The 26,136-nt window shown below is 34.6% G+C and overlaps 2 protein-coding genes across 3 annotated transcripts; both read left to right on the top strand.

Annotated features, from left to right (window-relative positions):
* Positions 1 to 262: 262 nt before the first annotated feature.
* Positions 263 to 2,976, top strand: LOC120260836. The gene is made up of 4 exons (XM_039268410.1): positions 263 to 566; positions 1,110 to 1,212; positions 2,446 to 2,607; positions 2,691 to 2,976. The coding sequence occupies exons 1-4, from the start codon at positions 301 to 303 to the stop codon at positions 2,847 to 2,849; spliced, it is 690 nt and encodes a 229-aa protein (XP_039124344.1). The 5' UTR covers positions 263 to 300; the 3' UTR covers positions 2,850 to 2,976.
* Positions 2,977 to 6,942: 3,966 nt separating this feature from the next.
* Positions 6,943 to 12,162, top strand: LOC120260825 (aspartyl protease family protein 1-like). 2 transcript variants are annotated; one of them, XR_005536506.1, is made up of 10 exons: positions 6,943 to 7,351; positions 7,446 to 7,581; positions 10,151 to 10,386; positions 10,482 to 10,706; positions 10,809 to 10,947; positions 11,023 to 11,099; positions 11,221 to 11,273; positions 11,359 to 11,425; positions 11,573 to 11,644; positions 11,719 to 11,780. XR_005536506.1 is itself a non-coding variant. In XM_039268397.1 (10 exons), the coding sequence occupies exons 1-10, from the start codon at positions 7,071 to 7,073 to the stop codon at positions 11,937 to 11,939; spliced, it is 1,554 nt and encodes a 517-aa protein (XP_039124331.1). In that variant the 5' UTR covers positions 6,943 to 7,070; the 3' UTR covers positions 11,940 to 12,162. The 2 variants fall into 2 exon arrangements, 1 of the variants encoding a protein (XP_039124331.1); XM_039268397.1 differs by having other exon boundaries at positions 11,174 to 11,273; positions 11,719 to 12,162.
* The last annotated feature ends 13,974 nt before the right edge of the window (positions 12,163 to 26,136 follow it).

Genomic DNA, 26,136 nt, shown 5'->3' with positions numbered 1-26,136 from the left:
GTTTGCCACCAATTAGTCTCCAAAGAGAACTATGAAGGTTTTGAAGTTTAGTTTCTTAGTAGAAGTTTTACTTGACGATATTATGACTATTAATCAATTAAGTTATCTTTTCCTCTAAAAAAATGAAAAAAAATTCCTCACTCACTGTTTCGCAAAAGTGGCAGAGCACATTTTTTTTAATTTATATTTATATTTATTTTAAATTTTTAATTTTCCCATATTTATATATACTCATAAATTTGGTTTTATCCACCTTGGTCCATGGTAGATCAGAGAGGTAGCAGAGAAAGGGGAGCAAAGATGGCGAAAACCTCAAGCTCTCCTCTCAACCTCCTCCTCCTCTTATCCCCCCTCTCTTTCCTTCTCTCAATGGCTCAATCTCCGATTCCGGCGCACTACGATGGCTTCCTCTACGGCGCAGTCAGCCCATGGGAAGCATCCGTGCTGGTCGAGGCGTTCATGGATCCGATGTGCCCGGATAGCAGAGATGCATGGCCTTCTCTCAAGCAAGCTTTTCAACACTACTCCCCGCTTGTGTCTCTCATCGTCCATCCATTCCCTCTCCCGTGCGTTCATTCACTGAATATCTTTTTTTTTTTTCACACCAAAAAAAAGGTTTTTTTTTTTTCGTTAATTTTGATTGCTTGATTGGTATGATCTATGATGATGTTTTTGTAGCTAAAGTTTGAATCTTTGCAATTGTTTGTTTTCAAAAGTCTTGTTCTGGTGTTGTTTTTATAGAAGCTCTGCTGGAAAATTTTATCCCAATAGTGAAATCATTGCCCACTTAGGGCTTTGGATTCAGTCTTTTTCTTGTTTGAATGGAAAGTCTTTGGAAAAATGAGCTTTTTAATGAGGGAATTCCAGCTTAGTATCACCATATTATGATTGCCTAACAATGCAACCAGGATTAGTGCATTTTCATTTCTTCTTTGATGGTTTGCCAATTGTGTAAATTTTAATTTGATTAACTGATTTATTTTGAGCCTTGTTCTGTTTCCTTCTTTTGTTCTGTGTTTTACAAGGTAGCTGAAGGTGTAATCATGATTAATGCTCTTTTGAAGCTTGTTTTTGTATGTTGTTGGTGATACTCTTTCTGGTAAATGCAGTTACCATGACAACTCATATCTTACTTGTCGTGCGCTTCATATTGCAAACATGTTGAATATATCGACGACATTTCCTTTACTGGAGTTCTTCTTTGACCATCAGGTTTGATTAGAACCTTTCTTGTTTCCTCAAGTTTTGCATGAATTGAATTTGGATTTCTATCCTTTGATTATCATGATCAATTAAATGGAGAATTATATATGTTGTAGAAGCAGTGAAGGAATTTTGCCAAATGTGTTATTTGTTCAGAAACAAATGCCTACTTTGCAAGGCTAAAAGCTCATGATAAGTTATTTAAGGATTTTTTTTTTTTAAACATTAAGTTGTAAACTGTAATCATCTGATCGGATAGAGAAGGATCTCATTTGAGGACCTGCAGAACAACCTTTGGAGCTTGCTAAACTGAATAGCTTGGTTTCCAACGTAGTTGAAGTATTCTAATCATAGGTCCTTTTTCTGGAAAAGATTAATCTCTAATTTTATCCAATTTATCTAAATCCAACTTGGGTTATATTTGTCATGTAGCTGTTTTCTAGAATGATTCTTCTCTACTCATTCTCACAAACAATTTAATAAATTAAAGAGATCCATTAAGACATCAAATTTTGCAAGCATCAAGGAATGAAAAAAAAGAAAACTTTGGAAAGTTTAAATCTGATTTCCGATGGGCCTGCTAAAGAGCAATTTTCTGATGGTAGTTAACCATAATTTCAGTGGTGATCTACTGTGCCTTCTTGTCAATGCCATTTCTCTGCCATTGAATATAACTCCATCAGTTATTTTGTTTTCCTCTATTAAACTTACTTTAGTTGTGCTTATGCTGTCCCGTGGTTGAAAGGTAAAGATGGATGGACTGGTTAATGAGATATTAGTAGCTGATTTCATATATGAATCTTTGTTTTAAAAAAAAAAAGAAAATTTTTAACTAGAACCTGCTTTTCTGCAATCCCCTTTGAACGTTTGTTGTCATACGAGTTTTGATATTACTTTGCACATTGTATCAGCTAATTTAATGTTCTAGGGTGATAATAATGACCAACTATAAGAGGCTTGTTCGCAACTTCAGATGTGTATATTGCTTTGTAAACTACTTAACAAAGCTCTCCTTTTGTCTTTTTGGTCTTTTTTACCTCTTGTTTTCTCTGTTGATTAATTTACAAGGTAGATTGTACACAGTAATAACATTAGATATTATTGAGCTAAAAAAGAAGCCAAAAGAATTAAGATATCATGACAGGGGACTTTATTCTAGCTACTTTCTGTTCGCACAAATTACAAATCAAATTGCTTTTCACTCCATTTCTAATTCTTTTTATTGTTATATTTATCGAACAGAAAAAATGGTCTAATTCAGCAACGCAATACATGAGCAAACAATCTATAATCAACGATATCACAAAGCATGTCTCGCTGGTCATTGGGAATTCCTCAATATCTGCATTTCAGTCTGGTTTTGCAGATTCTCATACTGATAAAGCAGCAAGAGTTTCCTTCAGGGTCAGTAATTTTGGTACTTGAATATTGCTTAATGTTTCACAAATTCTTTGAGTCTGATGTATAACTTGACAATTATTTTTTAGTATGGGTGTTCAAGAGGAGTTGCTGGAACTCCGTATTTCTTCGTTAATGGTTTCCTGCTGCCTGGTGGTGGCTCAGCTCTTGATTACAAACAATGGCGAAAGATCATCGACCCGTTGTTGACCCGTGCAGAGGGACAAATAGAGAGTACGATAATTTGAATGAATGTTGTAGCTGTAAACATATACCGAATATCAAACTCATCGGTAAAGTTATATACTGTGCCTTGTAGATGAATAAAAGTATGGATATTTTGGTAATTCAGCTGATGGAGTTACTTTAAATTAATTAGTATTTGTATAATTTAGTCACCAAATGCATGGGATTCTCAAGACAATCATTATGGCATTCTTTAAACATGTGTATCTAATATTATTTTTACAAAGATTTAGTAGCAAGTACCAAATTCTTTTTTTTTTTAATACAATTAATTAAAGAATGTGGCACCATACCAAGAACAGTGATCAATCTTCTGTACCTTCCATGTTAAATGTAAAACACATTTAAAACAAGCATATTAGAAATCCATACACCTTTTTACTACAAAAGTTAAAATTATTTTATTTTAGGCCTTTCGTTGATGTGAATTGCTGATGATATAGTAACAAAATACTACCAATTATATATTTATATTTGAAAAAATATGAACAAGTCATGTGTGAGATGAAACAAACACTTTACGTAGAAGACGTAGTGCTAATATACTAAAATGTTATTGGCACTACTGATTATATTATTCCAATAGAATTGAAACAAACAAATTTATTTTAATTTGAAAATTAAAACAAACGTATTTTTAATTTTTTATTTGAAAAACCTCTAATCAAGTGTTTCTAAATCTCATAATTTCTTTTATCTTTGTAATTGTATATCTTTTTATATATAATCATCATTTTGAAAAGGTTTGAATCTTTGCAAGTATTTATCTCCAAAGGTCATGTTTTGGTGTCATTTTGACGTAAGATAGGCTTGCAATTCTTTCAGAAATGGTGAAATCATTGCCCAATCAGGGCTTTGGATTCAGTCTTTGGAAAGATGAGCCTTTTATTGAGTAAATTCTATCTTAGCATCACCATACTGTCATTGCTTATCAATGCAACCAGGATTAATGCATTTCCATTTCTTCTTTAATGGTTTGTCAACTGTGAGAATTTTAATTTAGATTAACCAATGTATTTTGTCTGTTCTGTTTTGTTTTTTCCAAGGTAACTGCAGGTGTCAACACAATGAATGCTGCTCTTTTGAAGCTGTATGTTGTTGCTCTTTCTGTAAAATGCAGTTATCATTATCATGACAATGCATATATTACTTGTAGAGCTCTTCATATTGCAAACATGTTGAATACATTGGCAACATTTCCTTTACTGGAGTACTTTAAACAACAGGTTTGATTAGAACCATTCTTGTTCCTTCAAGTTTTGCAGTAATTGATTAGCACAATTCAGTTCTTCATGAATGTCTTTTCACAATAGCTCATCTCGGTAACAAAATCGTGCATACTCTCGTAATACCGATCTTCGTTCACTTGATATTGTCTGGCTGAAACTAATGCTCTGAGATTAAAAATGGTGCAAATCAATGTTGTCAAAAGCACTAGGCAGTGTCTACTTGTCAATGCCATTTCTTTGCCATTGAAGATCAGTTCATTGGTCATTTTGTTTAATTTCCTCTATTTAACTTGCTTTAGTTGTTCTTATGCTGTCAAATGGTTTTAAAAAAAGGTAAAAGATGGATTGATTATGGTTAATGAGATGTTAATTAGTAGCTGATTGCATTTATCAATCCTTCTTTCTTTCCTTTTTTTGGTTTAAATGACTAGGACCTACTTTTCTGCAAGCATCTTTGAACATTTTGTTGTCATATGAGTACTGATACTACCTTTGCGCATTGTTATCAGTTAATTTAATGATCTAACAATAAGAGGTTTGTTTGCAACTATTAAGCTGCTTAACAAAGCTCTTTTTTGGCCAACGACCTTCGGGTTTATTCGTACACGGGTTGCCAATAGAGCTCTCACCGAGTGGTGAGAGTTCGATTCTTGGCTGAGGGCATATTTCTGGGAGTTGTGAATAGTGGTTGTGTACGGGTGGTTCTAGCGCCCACGTGAGCGCGGCCTCGTCCCCACTTGTTCCACCGATGCTTGTGCACGTCCTTGGGGTCTCTAGTGGGTTCGTCCCGCTCCTCTTCCCAAAAACAAAGCTCTTTTTTGCTCTTTGGTCTTATTTACATCTTGTTTCTCTCCTGATTAATTTACAAGTTTGGTTGCATGCATGGTAAGATAATTAGTTACTGTTGAGATCCAAAACAAACTCACGACAGAGTGCTTTATTCTGTCTACTTTCTGTTAGCATACATTACAAACTGAATAGTTTTTCACTCTCATTTCTGATTCTTTTTACTTGTTATTTTTTTAGCATCTAATATACCCCAAAAATCCAACACAATTTCATACATATTTAATGCCCAAAAAATACAATATGAAAAAGATAACCATGTTACGACATACAAAGAGATAAATTATCATTTAGAGATAAGCTACTTGTAACCCAATGACATTATCACAAAGTAGTAATGGACAAGAGGCAGAATGAACTTTTTATGTTAAATAGTTTAGTTTCTGAAATTTTTTGGATGTGTATGTGATAAAACTTTTATCACGTTAAATGACATTTGACCGAGTTAATAAATTCTTAAATGGTCAACAAGTTATCATAACTGATGTATTACCATATCTATTTATCTCTTGATAATTTTTTACTGAGTACTGTTTGTCATTTTTGTAAAAAAAAAGCTAAATTATTTTTATTATATGTGATCTCAATAAAATTAAATATATTTTTTTTCCGCCCAGTGAATATAAAATATAAAACAGAAACCCCTTGTAACATAATATATTATTTGTGTGTTTTTTTTAATAATCCTTCACAGTTGTAGTGATACATGCGGAGAAAAATAATAAATAAATAAATTAGTGTTTGATAGACTTTTGCTTTAATGGAAAGAATCAAACAAGAAAGAGTCTAGAAAGAAAGAACAAGTAAGTTTCAAGAAATTTTCAAGTGTTATTTATTGCTTGACTTATGACTTTCATTTTTCCAAGAACGCGTCTTTCTAATTCGCTGAAAAGAATTTAATAAGTTCATTAGGTCGCCAACAAAGTAATTACTACTTCACAACCCTTGAAAAATAATGAAATTAATTGTCACCCCCTCACTTTTGAAAATTATCTCATAATGATAAACCCATCATTTAGTTTTATTCAACATTTATTAATAATATATTTCAATAGTTTATATATAGTAAACATATATATATATATATATATATATAATATTATTTTAAAGACGTGTAAATGGAAATTTTAGGGATAAATAGAGGAAAAAAAATTCAGAAAATAAGTAATTTCACTGTTTCCATGGGGTCCCAAAAAAAGCATTTTTTTATTGTGTTCCACATTATACTTGATTTTATAATTCCCGTTCCTAGTTTTTGACTTAGACTATTAAAACAATTTTCAAACACGAAGAAAATCATGGCACACCGAGTAGACTAATTTTAATAATAATAATAATAATAATAATAATAATAATAATAATAATAATTATTATTATTATTTTTATTTTTATTTAAATAAAATAACATGCATCTAATTTAAATTGAGATATAATTTTTTTTTACAAATGTGATAAACCACTTATTAAAGATGATGACATATGAAAAGAGCTGATTTTTACAACAAATATATCCGCCAATGAGTAAGTTGCAGTTGATTCTATTTTCTTAGCAAAGAAACAGCTTATAAAATTTTTTAATATATAAAACATTATTTTCATTTAAAAACTCTCCATCAATCATAATTCATAAAACATTATTTTCATAATAATTTCATTTATATTTAAAAATTCATTTTCTTTAAGTAAAACATTCTAAGAGATTAATTGACAGAAAAGATTTTGTCTTTCCAAAAAATTAACATCAATATTAATTTTTTTTTAAACTGAAAACCACACTTTTTTATCTTAGCAAATAATTTTTTAAAAAAATAATAAAAAAATAATTTTAAAAAGTCAAACTGGCTCACTAATTTTCAAACGGGAAACATCACACTAACTCGTTCAACGTATTTATTAATAAATAAATAAAAAAAAAAGTTAAAAACAATACTAATTTCCTCAGGGGGTTTTCTGCAAAAACAACCACAAATAAAATAAAATAAATAAATAAATAAATGAAAACTCGAAAGCTTATCGAAACACGGCAATGGTGATGTCGTCGTTGATCACCAACTCCCGCAGTCTCTATCGATCTTCATCGTTGACCCAAACCTCTCCCTTCAAAACCCTAGCCATGATCCTCCAATCTCCCCTACCTCTCATCCTCCAATGGCCTCCTCCTCTCTTCTCCTTCTTCTCCTCTTCATCGTCTCAGATCCTCTCGGATCTCTCTCCACCTCCTCTTTCAGCTTCGACATCCACCATCGCTTCTCCGATCCGGTCCGCAAGTTCTCCAGTGACGCTTGGCCATCTCCGGAGAAGGGAAGCCGCGAGTACTACACCGCTCTTGTTAATCATGACCGAGCTTTGCGTGGCCGCAGGCTCTCTGAAACGCAGGAGCTTACATTCGTGGATGGCAATAGCACTTTCAATTTCCCCTCACTTGGATTGTATTGGCTCTCTTACCCTCTGTTTTTTTTTTTGGGGTTTGATTGTTTCTTCAATTGATTTTCGTTTGGTTCTTTGTTTTGAACTTTGGGGCAGTTTGTACTATGCGATTGTTGCTGTGGGAACGCCAAATGTGACGTTTTTGGTGGCGTTGGATACTGGTAGTGATCTCTTCTGGTTGCCATGCGAGTGCCAGAGTTGTGCTCCGACCTCATCCCAGAATTATGGATTGGTATGCCGTGTCTTTTATTACTTTCTTTTTTCTGTTGGAAATGCTTATCCACTCTTGGTCTTGTTTGGATTGACTTTTAATGGAAGTGTTTTTTTTTTTTAGGGCATATTTGGGTTGGCTTTTTTGAAGCCTAGAAATACTTTTTTATAAGTTGAGTAGTTTTGTCTTGTGGGTTGTAATAATAATAATAATAATAATAATAATAATAATTAATTATTATTATTAACAATGTTTTCATTATCATTATTAATAGTAATGTATAATAGCGGCTCAATAAAAATTTAGTGAATGCCTCACTTTAGTAATTTACCACCTCTAAAAACCCTTTTAAAATTCCACATCCAAACAACTTAACATATATAAAAGTGTTTTTGCATTAGCTTACACAAACATAAAATACTGAAAATCACTTAACTTACTCTCAAAAGCACTTTAAAAAAAAATGTTTATTATTAATATCAATATATAATAAGTAAGTACTTTTTTTTAAAGCTAATCCAAACAAACCCTAAGTTTTGTAGAAGCACTTTTAAAAAAAATGCTTTTCAGAGTAAGTTAAGTGCTTTTCTGTATTTTATGTTTGGATAGATTAATGCAAAAGTTATTGATTTTTCATTCAGCTATTATTATATATTGATATTAATAATAATAATGACTAATGTTATGATAATAATAATAACTTAATGTATTACAATTACAATTACAATTATAATATATTAATATTAAGTATATAATAATTATTATTACCGTTTTCATTAACCCGAATATGGAAATCAGGGATTGTAGAGAAGAATTGAGAAAAATTGATTGTTTGTAAGGGTTATTTTAGTAATTTGACAACCCTAAAATAATTTCTCATAAGTGCTTTTCTGAAAAGCACCTCTAGGGCAGTTTTGAAAAAGCTGAATTTCAGCTTTTTTTCATAGCTTCTACTTATGCCCAATAGGCCGAACAAACATGTTTTTTAAAACTTAGAAGTGCTTAATTTATAAAAAAACACTTCTAGGTTTTAAAAAAGCCAATCCAAGCACCCCCTTTATCTAGTTTTGTCTGAAAGCTTTTTTGTTTCTAAAGAATTGATTGAAGTTGCATGAATTTTTGAATTTTGGTGCATGATATGGTGTTGTTGTGATCTCCAAGGTGGGTTTTTTTTTTTAATAGTAATGATCTATTGATCGATATTCTTTTTAGGGTGCATTTGTTAAACCACTCTGGATTTGGATTTGTGTGTAATTGGTCGTAAGTGCTAGATTTGAGCATGCTCCTCCAACTTAGTAATTACTAGGAATTATTAGTAATTGGTGCCAATGGCAATGTTCCATTTTCAGAGGGAATGTGGATTGTGGCTAGTTTCACAGTGTAATTTTTAATTTGTTATAATTTAAATATCTTTTTTTTAAAATAATATTTAGAGCTTATTTGTTTTTATAAAAAAGGATTCTTTTTATTGAAAAATGCTGTGTACTTGGATGTGCTTCTAAACATGCCTTGTGAATTTTAGATGTAATTAAATAGTAACTCTTAAACACAATATATGTTCTAAAATTTGAGTAATTACTAGGATGTGTAATTACTACTATGTGACTTAGACAGTTGGGTAATCGCATAGTTACTTCATACATGCTAGTCAAGAAAAGGAAATTAAAGAGAGGAGTTTTTTTCTTATATTTGGTAATGTGAAGAAAATAGGACGGGTGAGTAAATAAAAGAAATGTGTTGATCTTTTCTTATTTATCTTTTTTCTTTTCCGTTCCTTTTCGTTCCTTAAATGAGTAAGCGCAATGGTTTTTTTTTGAAGCAGTTAAGAACTACAAAATTTTGAAACTGTAAACATATGGACACAAGTGTAGCTCTATGATGGAATACTGTGATTTAACTTTTACTCACAAGCCTAGTTGGACTCGCACCTTAGTGGTCCCATTACTTTCTGAGACCATTGTTTTCTCACTCATGGTTCCATTTGAAGTTTTTCACTAGATTAATTAATTGCCAAATATCATTTATAGTTGTTTGCTCAATGGAGGATGTCTGAGCTGCAGTTTGTTTCATGCTGTTCTTCTTCTTATGTCTCTGATTGTATGAAATCATGCTTGTTTCTAGTATTGTGAAGGCATTCTTTATATGGATCAGGTGTTTTGTGAGTCACTAGCAACCAAAACTTGTCTTTATTGTTTATCAAAACTTAATAAATGATTTTCTTAAAATAATCATCTAAAGGTTCTGTATGTGATGCCTCATTTCTTTTGTGTGTGTGTGTGTGTGTGTGTTTCTTTAAGCTGTTGAAAGAGATCTGTTGTGAGCATACTCACTCATTTGTTGTATGTATATAGTGAAGGAGTTAAGGATTGAACGCTAATTGCAGTTTCTACAAGTGATCCTCCTTTTGCTTGATTGGCTTCATAGTTCTAATAGGCTTATTTTGTGCATTATGTCTGCTCTTCTCTCTTGCCTGACTGCAGTAGGATGGTTAAACTAGTATGTTCGTCTGCATATAATCAGCTGGTGATTTTGGTTTTGTTTAGGTTTACACGTGATGGGCACTTTATCTAATTTATCCATACTGATGCAGGATCTTGTGTTTGACACCTATAGCCCTAAAAATTCATCAACAAGCAAGACTCTTCCTTGCAACAGCAGTTATTGTGAACATCAAAGTGAATGCTCGAAATTGGCAGGCCAGTGCCCCTACAAAGTCCAATATGCTACAGCCAATACTTCAACTTCCGGAATTTTAGTTGAGGATGTTCTATACTTAACAACAGAGAACACCAGTTCTAAAGTTGTTCAAGCACCAATAGTGTTTGGGTATGCTTGCCATATTTACTTTTTAATATTTTACCTCGACCTTGCTAAACTAAACTTGATTTGTTATAGCATTTCTTTTTGTCGTATCATTTCAGTTGTGGCCAGGTTCAGACAGGCTCATTTTTGAAGTCTGCAGCACCAAATGGTCTTTTTGGTCTTGGTATGGATAAAATATCTGTTCCTAGCATCTTGTCAAGTGCTGGTCTAACTTCAAATTCATTCTCAATGTGCTTTCGGCATAATGGCGTTGGAAGAATAAGTTTTGGGGACAAAGGTAGCTCAGACCAAGGGGAGACCGCATTCCATATTGAAAAAGGACAGTAAGTAGTTTTTCCTATCTGTGCAGAAACTGGAATGAATTGACCTCTTGAATTACATTGAATGTTTTGTCTTGTTCATTTTATGAATATTTTGTATGCCAGGCACCCTTCTTACAATATAAGCATAACTGGAGTGAACATAGGGAGCAGCTCAGTTGATGTAAATTTTAGTGCTATTGTTGACTCCGGTACCTCCTTCACATCTTTAGCAGATCCATCATACACGCTTCTTGCAAATGATGTAAGTAATTAACATAGTGAACTACTCAGTCATATTTATATTGAAAGAAATTGCTTATATTTATTGACTTTTCAGTTCAACGCACAAGTAAAAGAGAAGCGGCAAAGTACACTTGATGGGAAGTTGCCATTTGAGTATTGTTACCAAATAAGGTACTTGATTGCGATACAAGATTCATTTTTTTTTTTTACATGGATTTAGTCTAATAAATCATTAATATTTGCAGTCCCAATGCAACTTCTATTTTACTTCCTTTTATCAATCTAACAACAGAAGGTGGAAGCCAGTTTCCTGTTCACTCTTCAGTTGTTCTCGTTACGGACAAGGTAAAATCTATCTTCAACATTGAGATTGATATATCACAAAAGCTTTCTGACTTACCAATCACTGCATTTCATTTCTGATATGCAGAACGGAGAATATTTCTACTGTTTGGCTATTCTCAAAGCTTCAACTTCTGAACTCAATATAATTGGACGTAAGTTCTTCCAAGCTCATCTTTTACTATTTCTTCAATGTATAAGTTCTCAGCATCAAAGCTCTTTCCATGCATTGGCATAATAAGTTTCACTCTCATTATCTTAAATGGTGCTTGTAAATTGATTCATCGGCTTTATGACGACAGAAAACTTCATGTCTGGCCTTCGCATCGTCTTTGATCGAGAAAGGTTGGTCTTGGGCTGGAAGAACTCTGACTGTAAGTGTATTTTGCTTAATCAGTTTGCTTCTGTAAACACACGTCAGATGTGAATGTATTTGCATAATTCTCAGGTTATGACACCAACTCTACTGAACCTGAACCCGCAAACCCACCGATATCTTCCGCTTTCGCTCCAAATCCAAGCATCACAATTGTACCAAGCAATCCACAGACAGTAGGAAATAATAAACAGGGCTCGTCGCCGTCGTCCTCAGCTGGCATTTCCCAGTCTTTAAGCTTTAGCAGAAGAATAATTTTGATGCTGTTTCTGCTCTGTTTCACCATTTTTTGATGATTTTTCCAGGAGTTTTACGGCTTCAATCAGTGTTCTTTAGTCATACTATTATTTATTACTGTAATTGCTTGAGATACATGGGTTGATTGTAAGCCCTTGATATAGTGTAGAGTAGAAGAATGCCAGAGTTCCACTATTTTATTATTTTGTTTACTTTTATATTTGTATATATGACTTGAATAAATTAATAAAGGTAATTATACTCGCTTGCATTTCCTTATTACCTTGCAAGTCCATTTCATCAACTTGTAACTTTCTACTTTTGTGTAGTGCAGATGTAGTTTGAAGCTACAAGCTAGTTTATAACTTTGATTTTTTCTAATATAATAAAAATATAAACTACTGGAATGGAGAGAGAGAGAGAGAGAGAGCAAATGGATGGCGAGCTGTGCACATCTTCCTTGAAAGGGTGGCACGAGGAAGATGAAGATAAAGCAAAGAAGTTTATCGGTCAAAACAGAGGGAAAGATAGGAGCAAAGAGATAAAAATAAGAGTAGGGTTTTGACTAGAATTTTTTTTTTTTACATTGAGTGAGCAGGAGAAAGAAAATAAAATGATGTGGATGATAGCAAGACATATATTTTGTTAGAATGATAAAATTGAGAAAGTTTCCTAGGACCAATAGCGTTACTCTAAAATAAATAAATAACAGAAACCCCAAAATTTGTGAGTTTTTTTTTTTTACCAGGTCTTTAATTAGGGTCGACCGGTTAAAAATTACGGATCCCAAATCAAATTTTAATTTTTTTTAGACTTCAAGGGATTGTGAGTTCATGACTTCCATTAGAGGTAAACTCCTAATGTTAATTACCCTAGACTAATGCATAGGAACCTCCGATTAAGAATAAGTGTGAATGAGAAGCAACAAATATGAGAGAAATTAATTTGATCAATTACATAAATTTGATTGAGAATACAAAGATTAGAAAACTCTAACTCTCATAATTCTACTTCCCTAATCTCTCTCTAGCTTTACATAATTTGAGTCTATTTTGACTTTGTTTTATCCTAACTTTTCGCCAAAGGTTATGATGAAGATATCTCCTTTGACTTTGTTGACTTTGGTCTTATTTTTCTTGCTTGTATCTTGAATATCAACTAGATTTCAAATTGTGACTTCTCTATGTTTGTGAATCACAAACTCAATTCCATTTGGTTTAGACTTTTGGAAACTCTGGCATTCCATGCTTGTAAAGCTTTTAGTCTTGGACTTATAAAGCTCTTTGACTCTCTGACTTTTGATGTCTCGAGATTTTTGAACTCATTTGTCCCATCATTTGAACTTTTCAAGCCTTGACTCTCCTATGCTTTTGAGCCTTAGCTTGTATATCTGTGAGTCATGACCATTTATATGATTCCGTCACTAACTTGATTGTTTTGACTTGTTTGTTTTTTTTAAAAAATATTTTGTGAATTTTGGATGGTGATCCCCATTTGTTTGTGAATCATAAACTTGATTTTTTTTTTCTTGTTTTAGAATTTGAAGGCTTCGGTGTCCCACACTTGTGAAACCTCTTTCTTCATCATTATCAAGGAAATATATATAATTTTTTTTTCAATTCACCTGAAACATATTTTTTCTTATGCTCAAAGTTTTGTTTTACTCCGAGAACTTTTTTTTTAGTCGTCACCTAGAGAACTTTCTTTTTTTACTAATTGAGGTTTTCTAGTCAATTTGAGAGAGTTCTTTTCGTTTTTTTTTTGACATGTGCGATGTGAGCATCATTCAATAATTTTTTTTTTGAAAGACCTCTATTGACCATGTAGATCTCAAGAGGGGTACTATTCATCATTGCTTTGGACTCCACAAGAGTTACCAATCTTCAATAGATTATTTACTTAAGAGAATCTCCAAAGGATTTCCACTCACTCGATTTATTTTTGACTTTATCAAGAGGGTATCAAGAGTTAATAGAGAAACTCTCACAATGAGGGTTCTTTACCACTACATTGGACCTCAATATGAGTTGATGTTCTTTAACATAGTTTTCACTCAACTTAAGAGTGTCTTAAGAGCTAATAGAGAAACTCTCACAATAAGGGTTCTTTACCACTACATTAGACCTCAATATAAGTGGGTGATTTTCATGGTATTTTCCACTCGACTCAAGAGAGTCTCAAGAGGTAATGGAGAAACTCTCACAGAGAGAGTTTTTTACCACTACATTGGATCTCAACATGAGTGAGTGGTCTTCAACATAATTTCCACTTAACTCAAGAGAGTATCAAGAGGTAATGAGGAAACTCCCACAAGAAGAACTCTCTATCACTACATTGGACTTCAACATGAGTGGGTGGTTTTTGAAATAATTTCCACTAAACTCAAGAAAGTCTCAAAAAGTAATGAGGAAACTATTCCAATGAGAGTTTTCTACCACTACATTGGACTGCAACTTGAGATTGTAGTCTTCAAAATATTTTCCACTCACTCAAAAGGGTCTCAAAAGGTAATGCGGAAACTCTCACAAAAAAGCTCTCTACCACTATATTGGACTTCAACATGAGATTGTGGTTTTCAAAATATTTTTCACTCACTTAAAAGAATCTCAAGAGGTAATAAGAAAACTCTCACAAAAAAAGCTCTCTTCCACTACATTGGACTTCAACATGAGATTGCGATATTCAAAATATTTTTCACTCACTCATAAGAGTCTTAAGAGGTAATGAGGAAACTTTCACAAGGAGAGCTTCTTACCACTACATTGAACTCAACAAGAGTTTGTGGTCTTCAACATATTTCCCACTCACTCAAGAGAGTCTCAAGAGATAATGAGGAAACTCTCACAAATAGAGCTCTCTACCATTACATTGAACTCAGCAAGAGATCATGGAAGTGGGTCTGCAAATTTACAATAATACCCCTCGACTTTTACTAAAATCTCATTTTTCTCCTTTTTGCATTTTAACCCTTCCAAAGTCAATATTTTTTCATATCACACCATGGTTTCCTTCACTTTTCATAATTTTTTTAGTAATTTATGCAAATAAAGCCCTAAAATTCTCATTTTTCACATTTCCCTCAATATTTTGTAATAAGACCCCACGACTTCTTCCTTTTTTTTTATATATATATATTCTTCATATTTTTGTAAATAAACCCATATTTTCCACATTTATACATTTTCCTAGTATCCTCGCAGGCTATCCCTCAAACTTATATTTTTTGTGCATTTCTCTATTTTTGTGCATTCTAACCCAAATTTCTGACATTATCGTATTTTCCAACACCCTTCTTTTTTTTTTTTCAAATAAATTCCCCAGATCATTTTTTTTGCATGTTTTCTCACTAATTTCATGTATAAGTCTATTTCATTCTACGCTAAAGTACTCCATCGAATACACTAAAAATTCATGGCATACAACATAAACCCATATCGTCATTCTTCTAATTCCATCATAAACAATTGGTTCACATCCCAAGCTATTGTGAAATTTGATATCTTAACTCTAATGAGAGACCATCCCAAGTATCATCAATGAATTAAAATATTGATCAAATAAAGATTTAGGACTATCCTGGTCATGCACTTGTGGATACTTGGAAGAGAAATTGTGCACATACAAAGATGGAAAGGAAAGACTTAAACATCAATAATGGCTTTTAAGTCAGTCCAACACCCCACTTAAACATGTTTGGTAGATTTTTTTTTTTTTGAAAACCCGTCAACATCACATCAAAAGGAGAAAACATAGAGTGAGAACAGGAGAAGATTAGTGTCAAAACTACAAGAGTATCAGGATATCAGAGAGGAAAAAATGACTGTGTACATACATGTGCAGAGAGCAAGCATGAATACATGCATGAGCAGAGCAAGCATGACATCATGCATAAACAAAAGAGACACATGAGCTTTACTTTCAGGGATTGAAATAAAAGGGCATCAATACGGAAATAAGTACCAACAAAAGAAAAAAAATAAGATCCATTTGATAACATGCATGCATAATGAGTGTTCATGCCTTAATAGATTTAATTTAAGCTATTAAAATATATTTAATTTATCCCATATTTAAGATGAGAGCACACTTTATTTTTCCTCAATCAAGAGAATCTGTATTTTCTTCTGAACCTTCTTTTTTGTCTCCTTTCCTCATTAATCTTTTCCCTGACAAATTTATGTCTACCTCCTTTCTTCTTTTCTCTTTTTCCTCTCCTCTATTATTATTATTTGGTATTTTTTCTTACCTGCCTTTTGCACAAGAATCTCTTGTACAGTGACAACATTTTTTTATTTATTTATTTCTTCATTATTATTTTTTATAATAGTTTCTAGGAAAAAAATTTAATCATTGTTCTTAGTATGTAGCCTTTCTTTTGATGGCGCCCATCACAAAGTGTAGAATAGTGAAACCTCTCTATGGACCATATAATGACCATGCCAAAGCTTCAAACTGGCTATCTTTCCCTCAGTATTATGCCCTCAATTCAGAAAAGGTCATCCCATATCAAAGGAGCGACTTTAATGAATGGGTCATTATACCTAGAGGACCTCATGACATTGGCAGGCTTACATCAATTGGTTTTGAAAGGAAGGGAAGTACTAAGGTAATGCTATTGAATCCATACGAAAGCATCCACCCCAAAACTTGAGTTGGAAACACTTGGCTGCCGAACTAACGTTGATCCCACATTCATTATCTGGACTGAATGACTTCCATTCATCAAATACACCCCATACCCAACTGATTACAATAAGTGGGATTTTGAAGTTCTCACAAAATCAACAATTAAATTTAGAGAGGAAGGCATCCCTGGAGTAGTGGCGGTTTCAATGGGGTCATATAATTTTAACTTGTCCATAATGAAAGCAATCATTGGGATGTTGTGCTCCGAGACTAACACCTTCATCACCCTTTTTGGTGAAGTCAGAATTTCATTGTGGAATTTAAGGTGGAGGAGGATTACCAATTTATTATCTATCTCTCAGTGGCTCTATTATTATGTATCCAGGACAAACAACAAAGCACTTATATGTAGTGGGTAGACTTCTTCTTCAGGGAATCATATAAAGTTACAGACACTGACACTCATCTAGTCCCTCTTGCTTCAGAAGAATGCAAGTTAGCCACCTTCCTATCTCTGTGATTATGTCATTTTATCATTCTAAATAAAGGATTCTTTATACGCCCAGAGACCTTTATGATGATGACAAAACTAGCCGAAGGAACAAGGATTGCTTTAGCTCCTACAGTGTTTACCTACATTTGTGCTGGCTTAGATGCAATGGATCGACACCCTAAAGGACCATGTGGCGCTTTGGTCTCTTTACCATATCACTTTTTGTATGCTTGGGTTGAAGCATATTTTGTAGGAACATACTCTCGCTGCAAAATGCTTAATGGCAGCATCAGAAACATTAACAATTTATGAGAAATTCCAGACATGGCTCACATTGCTGATGTAGCAGCTAGCACATGCAATCTTAGAAGAGCTCGAAATATACTAAGAAAAGAGGAATATCTTATATGGCTCCCAATTTAAAAATGAAGGTTGATTTGATGACTATAAGGATCCAAATGATAAAAACAAGCTAAGTAAAACTCAAGCAGAGTACTGTATCTCCTTCCGTCAGAGCATCATCCCTTTGCATCTCAAAAACTTTGCATCTCAAAAATAATCTCTACGCTCAGTAGTATAATCCACGCTGATTCACTCGTCAGTTTGGCTACGATCAAGTGTTTTCAATGGAAATTCAAGGGCCAAAGCGGCCACAATCTATAGGATTTTTGGTAAGTAGCCGGTATCAATTTGCTAAAAGGCAATCAGGATCAAGATTTTACATTCCATCTCATGATTGTCAAGGGCATCCTTTATATATATATATATATACACACACATCATTGGTCAACAAAAATGCATACAATGTTGAATTTGTTCTCACCCCTTCCAAGTTGAATTTGTTCTCCATGATGGTCGATTTTCTTCATTTAAGGAGGACTCTCTTTTTCAAGTGGAGCCTTGTCTTGAGGTTTCTTTGTGGAAGGGTTATTTTCAATAAGGAAAACATGAATGTACTTCAACATCGTATGCATGTTTGTTGACCAATAATGTGTATATATATAAGGTATGCCCTTGACAATCATGAGATGGAATGTAAATTCTTGATCCTGATTGCCTTTTAGCAAATTGATACTGGCAGCTCACAAAATGCCCTTTTGATTGTGGCCGCTTTGGCACTTGAATTTCCATTAGAAACACTTGATCGTAGCCAAACTGACGAGTGAATCAGTGTGGCTACTGAGCGTAGAGGTTATTTTTGAGATGCAGAGGGATGATGCTCTGACGAAAGGAGATAAAGTACTCTGCTTGAGTTTTACTTAGCTTGTTTTTATCATTTGGATCCTTATAGTCATCAAATCAACCTTCATTTTTAAATTGGGAGCCACATAAGATATTCCTCTTTTCTTAGTATATTTCGAGCTCTTCTAGGATTGCATGTGCTAGCTGCTACATCTGCAATGTGAGCCATGTCTGGAATTTCTCATAAACCGTTAATGTTTCTGATGCTGCCATTAAGCATTTTGCAGCGAGAGTACGTTCCTACAAAATATGCTTCAACCCAAGCATACAAAAAGTGATATGGTAAAGAGACCAAAGCGCCACATGGTCCTTTAGGGTGTCGATCCATTGCATCTAAGCCAGCACAAATGTAGGTAAACACTGTAGGAGCTAAAGCAATCCTTGTTCCTTCGGCTAGTTTTGTCATCATCATAAAGGTCTCTGGGCGTATAAAGAATCCTTTATTTAGAATGATAAAATGACATAATCACAAAGATAGCCAAGAGGGACTAGATGAGTGTCAATGTCTGTAACTTTATATGATTCCCTGAAGAAGAAGTTTACCCACTGCGTACGTAACATAAGTGCTTTGTTGTTTGTCCTGGATACGTAACAATAGGTCCCTTAGAGTGGTGTGAGATTTGGTTATAGAATACAATTCACTATTTGGTGGGATATACTCCTCGTAGAACTCTCCCAAATGGTAATCCTCTTCCACTTTAAACCCCACAATGAAATTCCGACCTCACCAAAAAGGGCGATGAAGGTGTTAGTCTCAGAGCATAATATCCCAATGATTGCTTTCATTATGGACAGGTGAAAATTATATGACCCCGTTGGAACCGCTACCGCTCCAAGGATGCCTGCCTATCTTAGTTTACTTGTTGATTTTGTGAGAACTTCAAAAGCCCACTTATTGTAATAGTTGGGTATGGGGTGTATTTGATGAATAGAAGTCATTCAGTCCAGATAATGAATGTGGGATTAATGTTAGTTCGGTAGCCAAGTGTTTCTAACTCAAGTTTTGGGGTGGATGCTTCGTATGGGTTCAATAGCATTACTTCAGTTCTTCCCTTCTTTTCAAAACCAATTGATGTAAGTCTGCCAATGTCATGAGGTCATTTAGGTATAATGACCCATTCATTAAAGTCGTTCCCTTGATATGGGATGGCCTTTTCTAAATTGAGGGCATGCTACCAAGGGAAGATAGCCCGTTTGAAGCTTTGGCATGGTTATTATATGGTCCAGGGAGAAAGGTTTCGCTATTCTACGCTTTGTGATTGGCGCCATCAAAAGAAAAGCTACATACAAAGAATAATGATTAAATTTTTTTCTGGAAACTATTGTTAAAAAATAATAATGAATAAATAATAATAATAATAATAATAAAATAAAAAAATTGTTGTCACCGTAAAAGAGATTCTTGTGCAAAACGCAGGTAAGAAAAAATACAAAATAATAATAATAATAATAATAATAATAATACAAACATTGGCAATGGGCAAGAAGTTATGCATAAATAAAGAGAATAAATAAATAAATAAATAAATAATATATTATAGCACAAGAACAAAAAATTTGTACGGAAGAAGTGTGCTTGGATAGGGACAAGTGCATTATTGGCTATTACCAGTGACGGAACTAGAACCAAAATTAAGAGGGTGCTGAATTTAAATTTAAAAAGTTTATTAATATTAAACTATTTTATTAATTCAAACTTGAAATCAATTATTCAATAATATAAAATATACATTGATCCAAAAATTTTTATTTACACTTAAAAACCTATTATATCTACATAATTAACAATTAACTCAACTAATAGTTAAGCAATAAATTAACAAATAATAAAATTAAAAAAAAATTTAACACAAATTCAAAATCTAGTTCAATTATTAAATACAATAATTGTTTAACAAATAATCCAATGAATAATCAAAATTTTTAAACAATTAATCATAATAAATATCTAATGATTTTCACAACAAATAATCAAACGGTATTTGATAGATAATCATACAAAAAATTAAACAAATTAAGTTAAATATAAAACAAATAAGATAAATCTTGTTCAAAAATAAAACATAAGCTCGGAAGAGTTTGCACAAAAAGAAAACTCACTAATCAACACAACTATAATAATTTTTTCTAGAAATTTTGAGGAGGCAATTATATTTTTGTAAGGTCTTATTATTATTTTATTTATTATTAATATTTTTTTACATTAATATTCTGAAAATTGATAATTATATATTGATAAGTTCATTAAAAACACATTTAATTATAAAATTTAAAAGCAAAAATATTTGAACATCTATGATTGGCTAGCTATATTAGGTGTTATTATCACTTTTCGATTTTATTATTTTTATTTAATTTATTTTAAATGATATCAATAGAATTTAAAAAAAATAAATAAATAAAAAATATCACATTTCATATATAAATTATAATTATTAATATTTTACTAATATGATATATATATATATAGGCGGAATCAAGGGGTGCTAAAGCACACCCTTCTGATTTCGCCTATGGCTATTACATTAAGCATATAAAAATATATTTCCCCACAAAAAAGAGCATATAAAAAGATATTATTGGATGATAATTAAAGAAAAAAGAAAAAGAATATATAGTGGGCTCTTACATCTAAGTTAAAAAAAAAAGCTATGCTTGCATGAGGAAAGATGCTTTCTTGGACTATTACATTAACCATCATTGAAACAAAAATTTTTACCCGATGATGGTAAAAATTTATGAATAAAAAGATGGTTATCTTAACATCATCGAAAAACATAGTCATGATAAAAATTAAAGCAAACACTAACCTCAAATAATTCAAAAGTTGTCGATAATAAAATTAAAGAAAACACTAACCTCAAATAATTCAAAAGTTGTCCATAAGTTTGGATTGCTCATATTTGCCCTTTTTGTGTGTTGGGAAGCTAGGAAAGACACTTTGTTTATATAGATTTTTATAATCCTAAATTTAATTGAAGTATGATTTTGTTTAAATTATAATATAAATAATAAAAAGGTAATTATAAAGAGCAAGGGATAATCTTGAAAATAAAAATAAATTCTTAAAATATCCAATTTTTAAATAAATAATAATAATAAAAGAGAGATAAAATTTTAAAAATAAAAAATAACTTCCCATATTTTTAAAATTTCCAATAAAACTAATCATTTTTGAAATTTCGGATAAAACGAATCATCTTTATCCATGGAGATGGTAGTTAGGATTAAAAAAAAAATCGGATTTTTAAATTAAAAAATTAAGAATGAGAGATAAAAAAAATGATCTCCACAAATCCTTTTTTAAATTCGGATAAAAAAAAAACAAAAAAAAAACAAATCATCATTTTTTTCCGAGCAGAAGTTAGAATTAAAAAAAAATATTTTTAAATTGAAAAATAATAAATACGGGAGAGATATCAGATTTTTTTTTCTAATAACAGTAAATCCGAGAATTGAAAAAAAAAAAAAAATGAAAATTGCCAAAAACCCTTTAAGTTTGTAAAATTGCCAAAAAAACACCCCGTTAGTTTTGCAATCCCCAAAATTCCCCTTCTTTTAAACTCTATGTTTTTCAAACCCCCAAACCCCTCAGAATCGGATGCGAACGGAGTGAGTTTCAAATTTTTTTGACGAAAAATGCCCTTGCATGGGGAGTCGTGGTCGCAAACTCATCTCGGCGATTTGAGAGGAAGTGTGCGGTTTTCCGTAGGGTAACCCCGAGAGACGAATTTATCGGAGCCGCTTAATTGCTTTTTTTCTCAACTCACGCCTCGCCTTTTTCCATTTCCAGTCGCCTCCGAGTTGTCTCTACCTGCCAAGCCTCCGAATCGGCATTTCATCGCCTTTTTCCCTTTCCACCCAGTATCTCGAAGGAGAAGTCCCCCGCAGCAACTAGTTGGCATTTCATCGCTTTGAAATCTAAGGTATTGAGTATGGTTTTATGTTAACTGCTCATACTAAAGAAAGATTTTTTTCGGTTTTTGTTTTTGTGCTCCTGCTTTTTGTTGGAAGATATCAAGTCTCGCAGGGGGATTTCTACTGGGGTTTTTGTTAGTCTCGTAGGAGATTTCTACCGGGTTTTGTTTTTTATTTTTGCATTTTCGTATGTATACACTATCGAATTAGTTTTTTTCGATTGTTATGATTTGTGTAATATTTATAATGTACATTTCCCGCTTCGCTTTGATATGGTTGCGCTTTTACAAAACGAGGTCGACGCTTAAGAAAATGAGATGTTACAGCTTAACATTTGTTATCTCTGCTTAAGTATTCTCGCCTCTGCTTAACAAAAATGAGTCTCTGCTTAACATTTTTATATCTCTGCTTAATAACCGAGAGTTTACCGCTTAAAAACCTTATATTTCCGCTTAAACTTTTGTCAATACCGCATGTCGAATGTGTTGTTATCGTCGCAGTTTGTGATTACGGGCGGTCAACCTAGTTAACGGGTCGATGCTATTTCGACACCCGGTAGTGGAGACTTTAGTCGAATTGAAAAAAATAACACGACCCCGACACTCGGGAGATTATTCGACGGACACCGCTTTGCAGCTGCTCATCGAGCTAGAAGCTATATACCAAGAGAGAGCCCTTCTTGATTCTCTTTTACAAAGGTACGATGGTCGCACTCAATAAATTCGTGGATCGGGAAAGCTCGCCGAGTTTCAGACCTCAAGATGTGGCCCTCGTGCTTGGTCTCAGGCTACGATGGCGACGCAGCTGGTCTTTCGTAAGAAGAAAACCGTGTCGCGTCAAGAGGCGGTATCTATCAAAGACCTCACGAGACACAGAGACTCCATCAAGAGCACTCGCTGCAACTTGTTCGACGTGAGGGAGAAGAAGATAATTTTTGTCAAACTCCCCGATGGTGTACCTCATGGGGACGACCCCTCTTCCCAAATACATCATGCTCGGTTCCGAATCGGATCGCTGATTACGCCGATGATCTACCGACCCATGGGGCGATACGCATGGGACGCAGCGACGCACAAGCTGGCTTATGGAGGATATTCCACAAGCACGCCCGAGTGCAAGATAGATGCGCCCGGAAGAAGACCAACATGTGGTACATTAAGGGTTGCTCGATCACGCTTAACGCCCGGTTTTTACGAGTCGACCTGAACGGGGAAGAAAGTCCGCTTCTGTAAGATCCCAAGGATGTCGTAGCTACGGTGAAAGTACTTACCGAAGCAAGCGATCGGTAGAAACGAGCTTGTCATCGCTCGATGGAAAAAGAGGTAATAAATCATGGACAATGTTTAACATAAGTCTTTAACGCTTTAAAACATTTTTATTTAGCGCTTTAACTTTAGTATTTACCGCTTAACTCTTATTCATACTGGTTTAAATATTTTTGTTCTCCGCTTAATTATATTCTATAACGCTTTAAATATATAAACACTGCTTAAATATAGTTTTTTTATAGTTTAAAATGAATGATTTCACTGAAATTGTTTGGTTTACATATGTTAGTTTCCCGAAATGGGTTCCTACGACGTCAAGAAGAAATATTTGTTGGGGCCAACCGACTGGATGGATGCCATTGCTCCCGAACCACTTGCTCAAGGCGTGGATGAGAGGGCAGCCTCATCGCGCTACCGGACGCCCTGCTCTCCTACTTCCAAACCCCACCACGCACATGCATTCCTCGACGCCGGAGAAGCCCTCCCCTACCCCGGCAGATTGCAACAACCCCTCCTACCACGACAACGATAGTCCCCCCGAGTGTGGCAGTCCCCCCGACCATGGCAGCCCCTCCGACCGCTGGGCAGCTCCCACCGTGACATTAGGCGAAGATGTCACCGAACTTTAGCGCATGCCGATATTGACGATCGAGTTTCGCTTGTCGCCGTGTCGAGGCACCGGAAGGACGTTTCACAACCGGGCCGCGCCATCCCTCGAAAGAACTCGAAGCACCCGGACGTAACGAGGCGTCGGAATTTGACGACGAGGACATCATCGGGAAGGTCATTCCAAGGCGGCACATTCAAGAGACTTCAGTAAAAAGAGGAGAACAATATCGCCTCGTCTCCACCGCCGACCGACGATGAAACAATAGCAACACCATCGGGCGGCCGATGTCAGTTGTTGAGAAGGACATCGAGATGATGTGGCCGCTGCACTGCTGAGAAGGCCGCTGACTCTTTCTCGATGAAATCCTCGACCCGTGGAACCGGTCGCGAGATCATGCGGCATCAAAGATGGACACAATCAACTGAAGATCAAGAACAAGTTAAGGGTGTGTCTCCCAATGATGCCGCTGTCATGGCCACGGTTGAGAAGATCGTCGAATCCGCTGCTGCGGGCCGGACGTGGCCGACAAGATCGCAGCCCTAAGCAGACACAATTCCCACCACAACAAGAACCATGTAAGGATGTGTCTCAGCGGTTGATGTCGTCGCCGCCGTCCCTCAAGATCGAGCTTTGACACAATCCCACAACAAGAACAACCATGTAAGGATGTGTTCGCAGCTGATGTCGCCGCCATCGTCCCCCGCGATCGAAGGAAGATGTCGTGAAGACCCCGACCGAGCAACGAGAGAGATGATCAAGGCCAATCAAAACATCGACCGCACTGCTCGGAAAGCTTTTTATTCAAGAAGAAGAAATGGGTTGGCCTCGAGTCGTTTTAACAAATACGAAAGGTGAGTTGACGAGGATCTTCCTCAACCGCTCTATGGATCGGGTAAGTGTAAAGTTTTTTTATGATATTGTTTAAAGGTTTTATTATAGTGTTTAACAATTACCTAATAGTGTTTAATACCTTTTATGTTATCATTTAATTTGTCTACTTAACATTTAATTATATATAATATCATGTAACAATTGATAATATCATTTAAATATTTATAATATGGTCTTATTATATCTGTTATCGCTTAATCCCTCAAAGACTCGCTGCGTAGGAAGAACGACGCTGCCAAGACCACACGCGACAAATTATACACGCGCTGAGGGGAAGGAGATGGTCACCGATGATGTGATGGACGCTCAGATGCATAATACAAAAAGTCGCCGAGCAAAGAGCCATATCCTTACAAGAAAGCGCGCCCATCACCGTACTCGCTATACTGCTTATGTCCCAAGCGTGACGACGCATACGACACAATTATGGCTATGATCAGGGGATGCCGTACGCAAACCGCATGAAGTTCAAATTGTCATCCTCCCGATAATCATGAATGGCCACTTCCATGTCGTCGTCCCCGACAATGATAAACAAGAATACATGCATTATTCTTCATGTCCGGGTACGATAAGGACGCGCTGGACATGGTAAGTTCTTTAATTATGTCCCTATTAATATCCTGCTTTGGTATTTAAATCGCTATTCTAATCTCGACTTGCATATCTCGACAATGAATCTATTCGACAATTGTGTCGATATGCAGTTCGGCGAGTCGGCGACTGCAAAGTACCAACTCGCAGACGACATAGAAACCCCACGCCTAAAAACAAGGAAGCGCCGATTGCACCGCCTCACGCTCATGCGCTTTATCGAGCAATTACTTTGGGGTGAGAAGTTACGGCCACCGCAGATGACATCTCCTTACCCTCGGGATTACGGTATGTTACCCGTGATACTTAAGGAGGGAGGGCACCATGGCCCATGACTAAAAGGGGGTCGTCACAAGCGGGTTAAATTTTTATTTTTTCAAGAACATGTCCCTCGATATCCGAATGTCAATTTTATTTTTCGAATGTAACCGGACAAATTCAATTCATTGTTTTCGTGTTCAAGAGCATGACTTGTATATGTTAATGTAAATTTTGTTTGTTTTGAATTGTAAAGCGTGTTAAATTCCATTCGGCTTTCATTTCATTGTTTAATTTACGCTCTAATTGTGTACATTTCACTTTCATTGTTTAAATATACTATATATCGCTTT

Source organism: Dioscorea cayenensis, chromosome 1 (genome assembly GCF_009730915.1).
Source record: "Dioscorea cayenensis subsp. rotundata cultivar TDr96_F1 chromosome 1, TDr96_F1_v2_PseudoChromosome.rev07_lg8_w22 25.fasta, whole genome shotgun sequence".
NCBI classification, from domain to species: Eukaryota; Viridiplantae; Streptophyta; class Magnoliopsida; order Dioscoreales; family Dioscoreaceae; genus Dioscorea; species Dioscorea cayenensis.
This window is presented reverse-complemented; position numbering and strand designations above follow the sequence as displayed.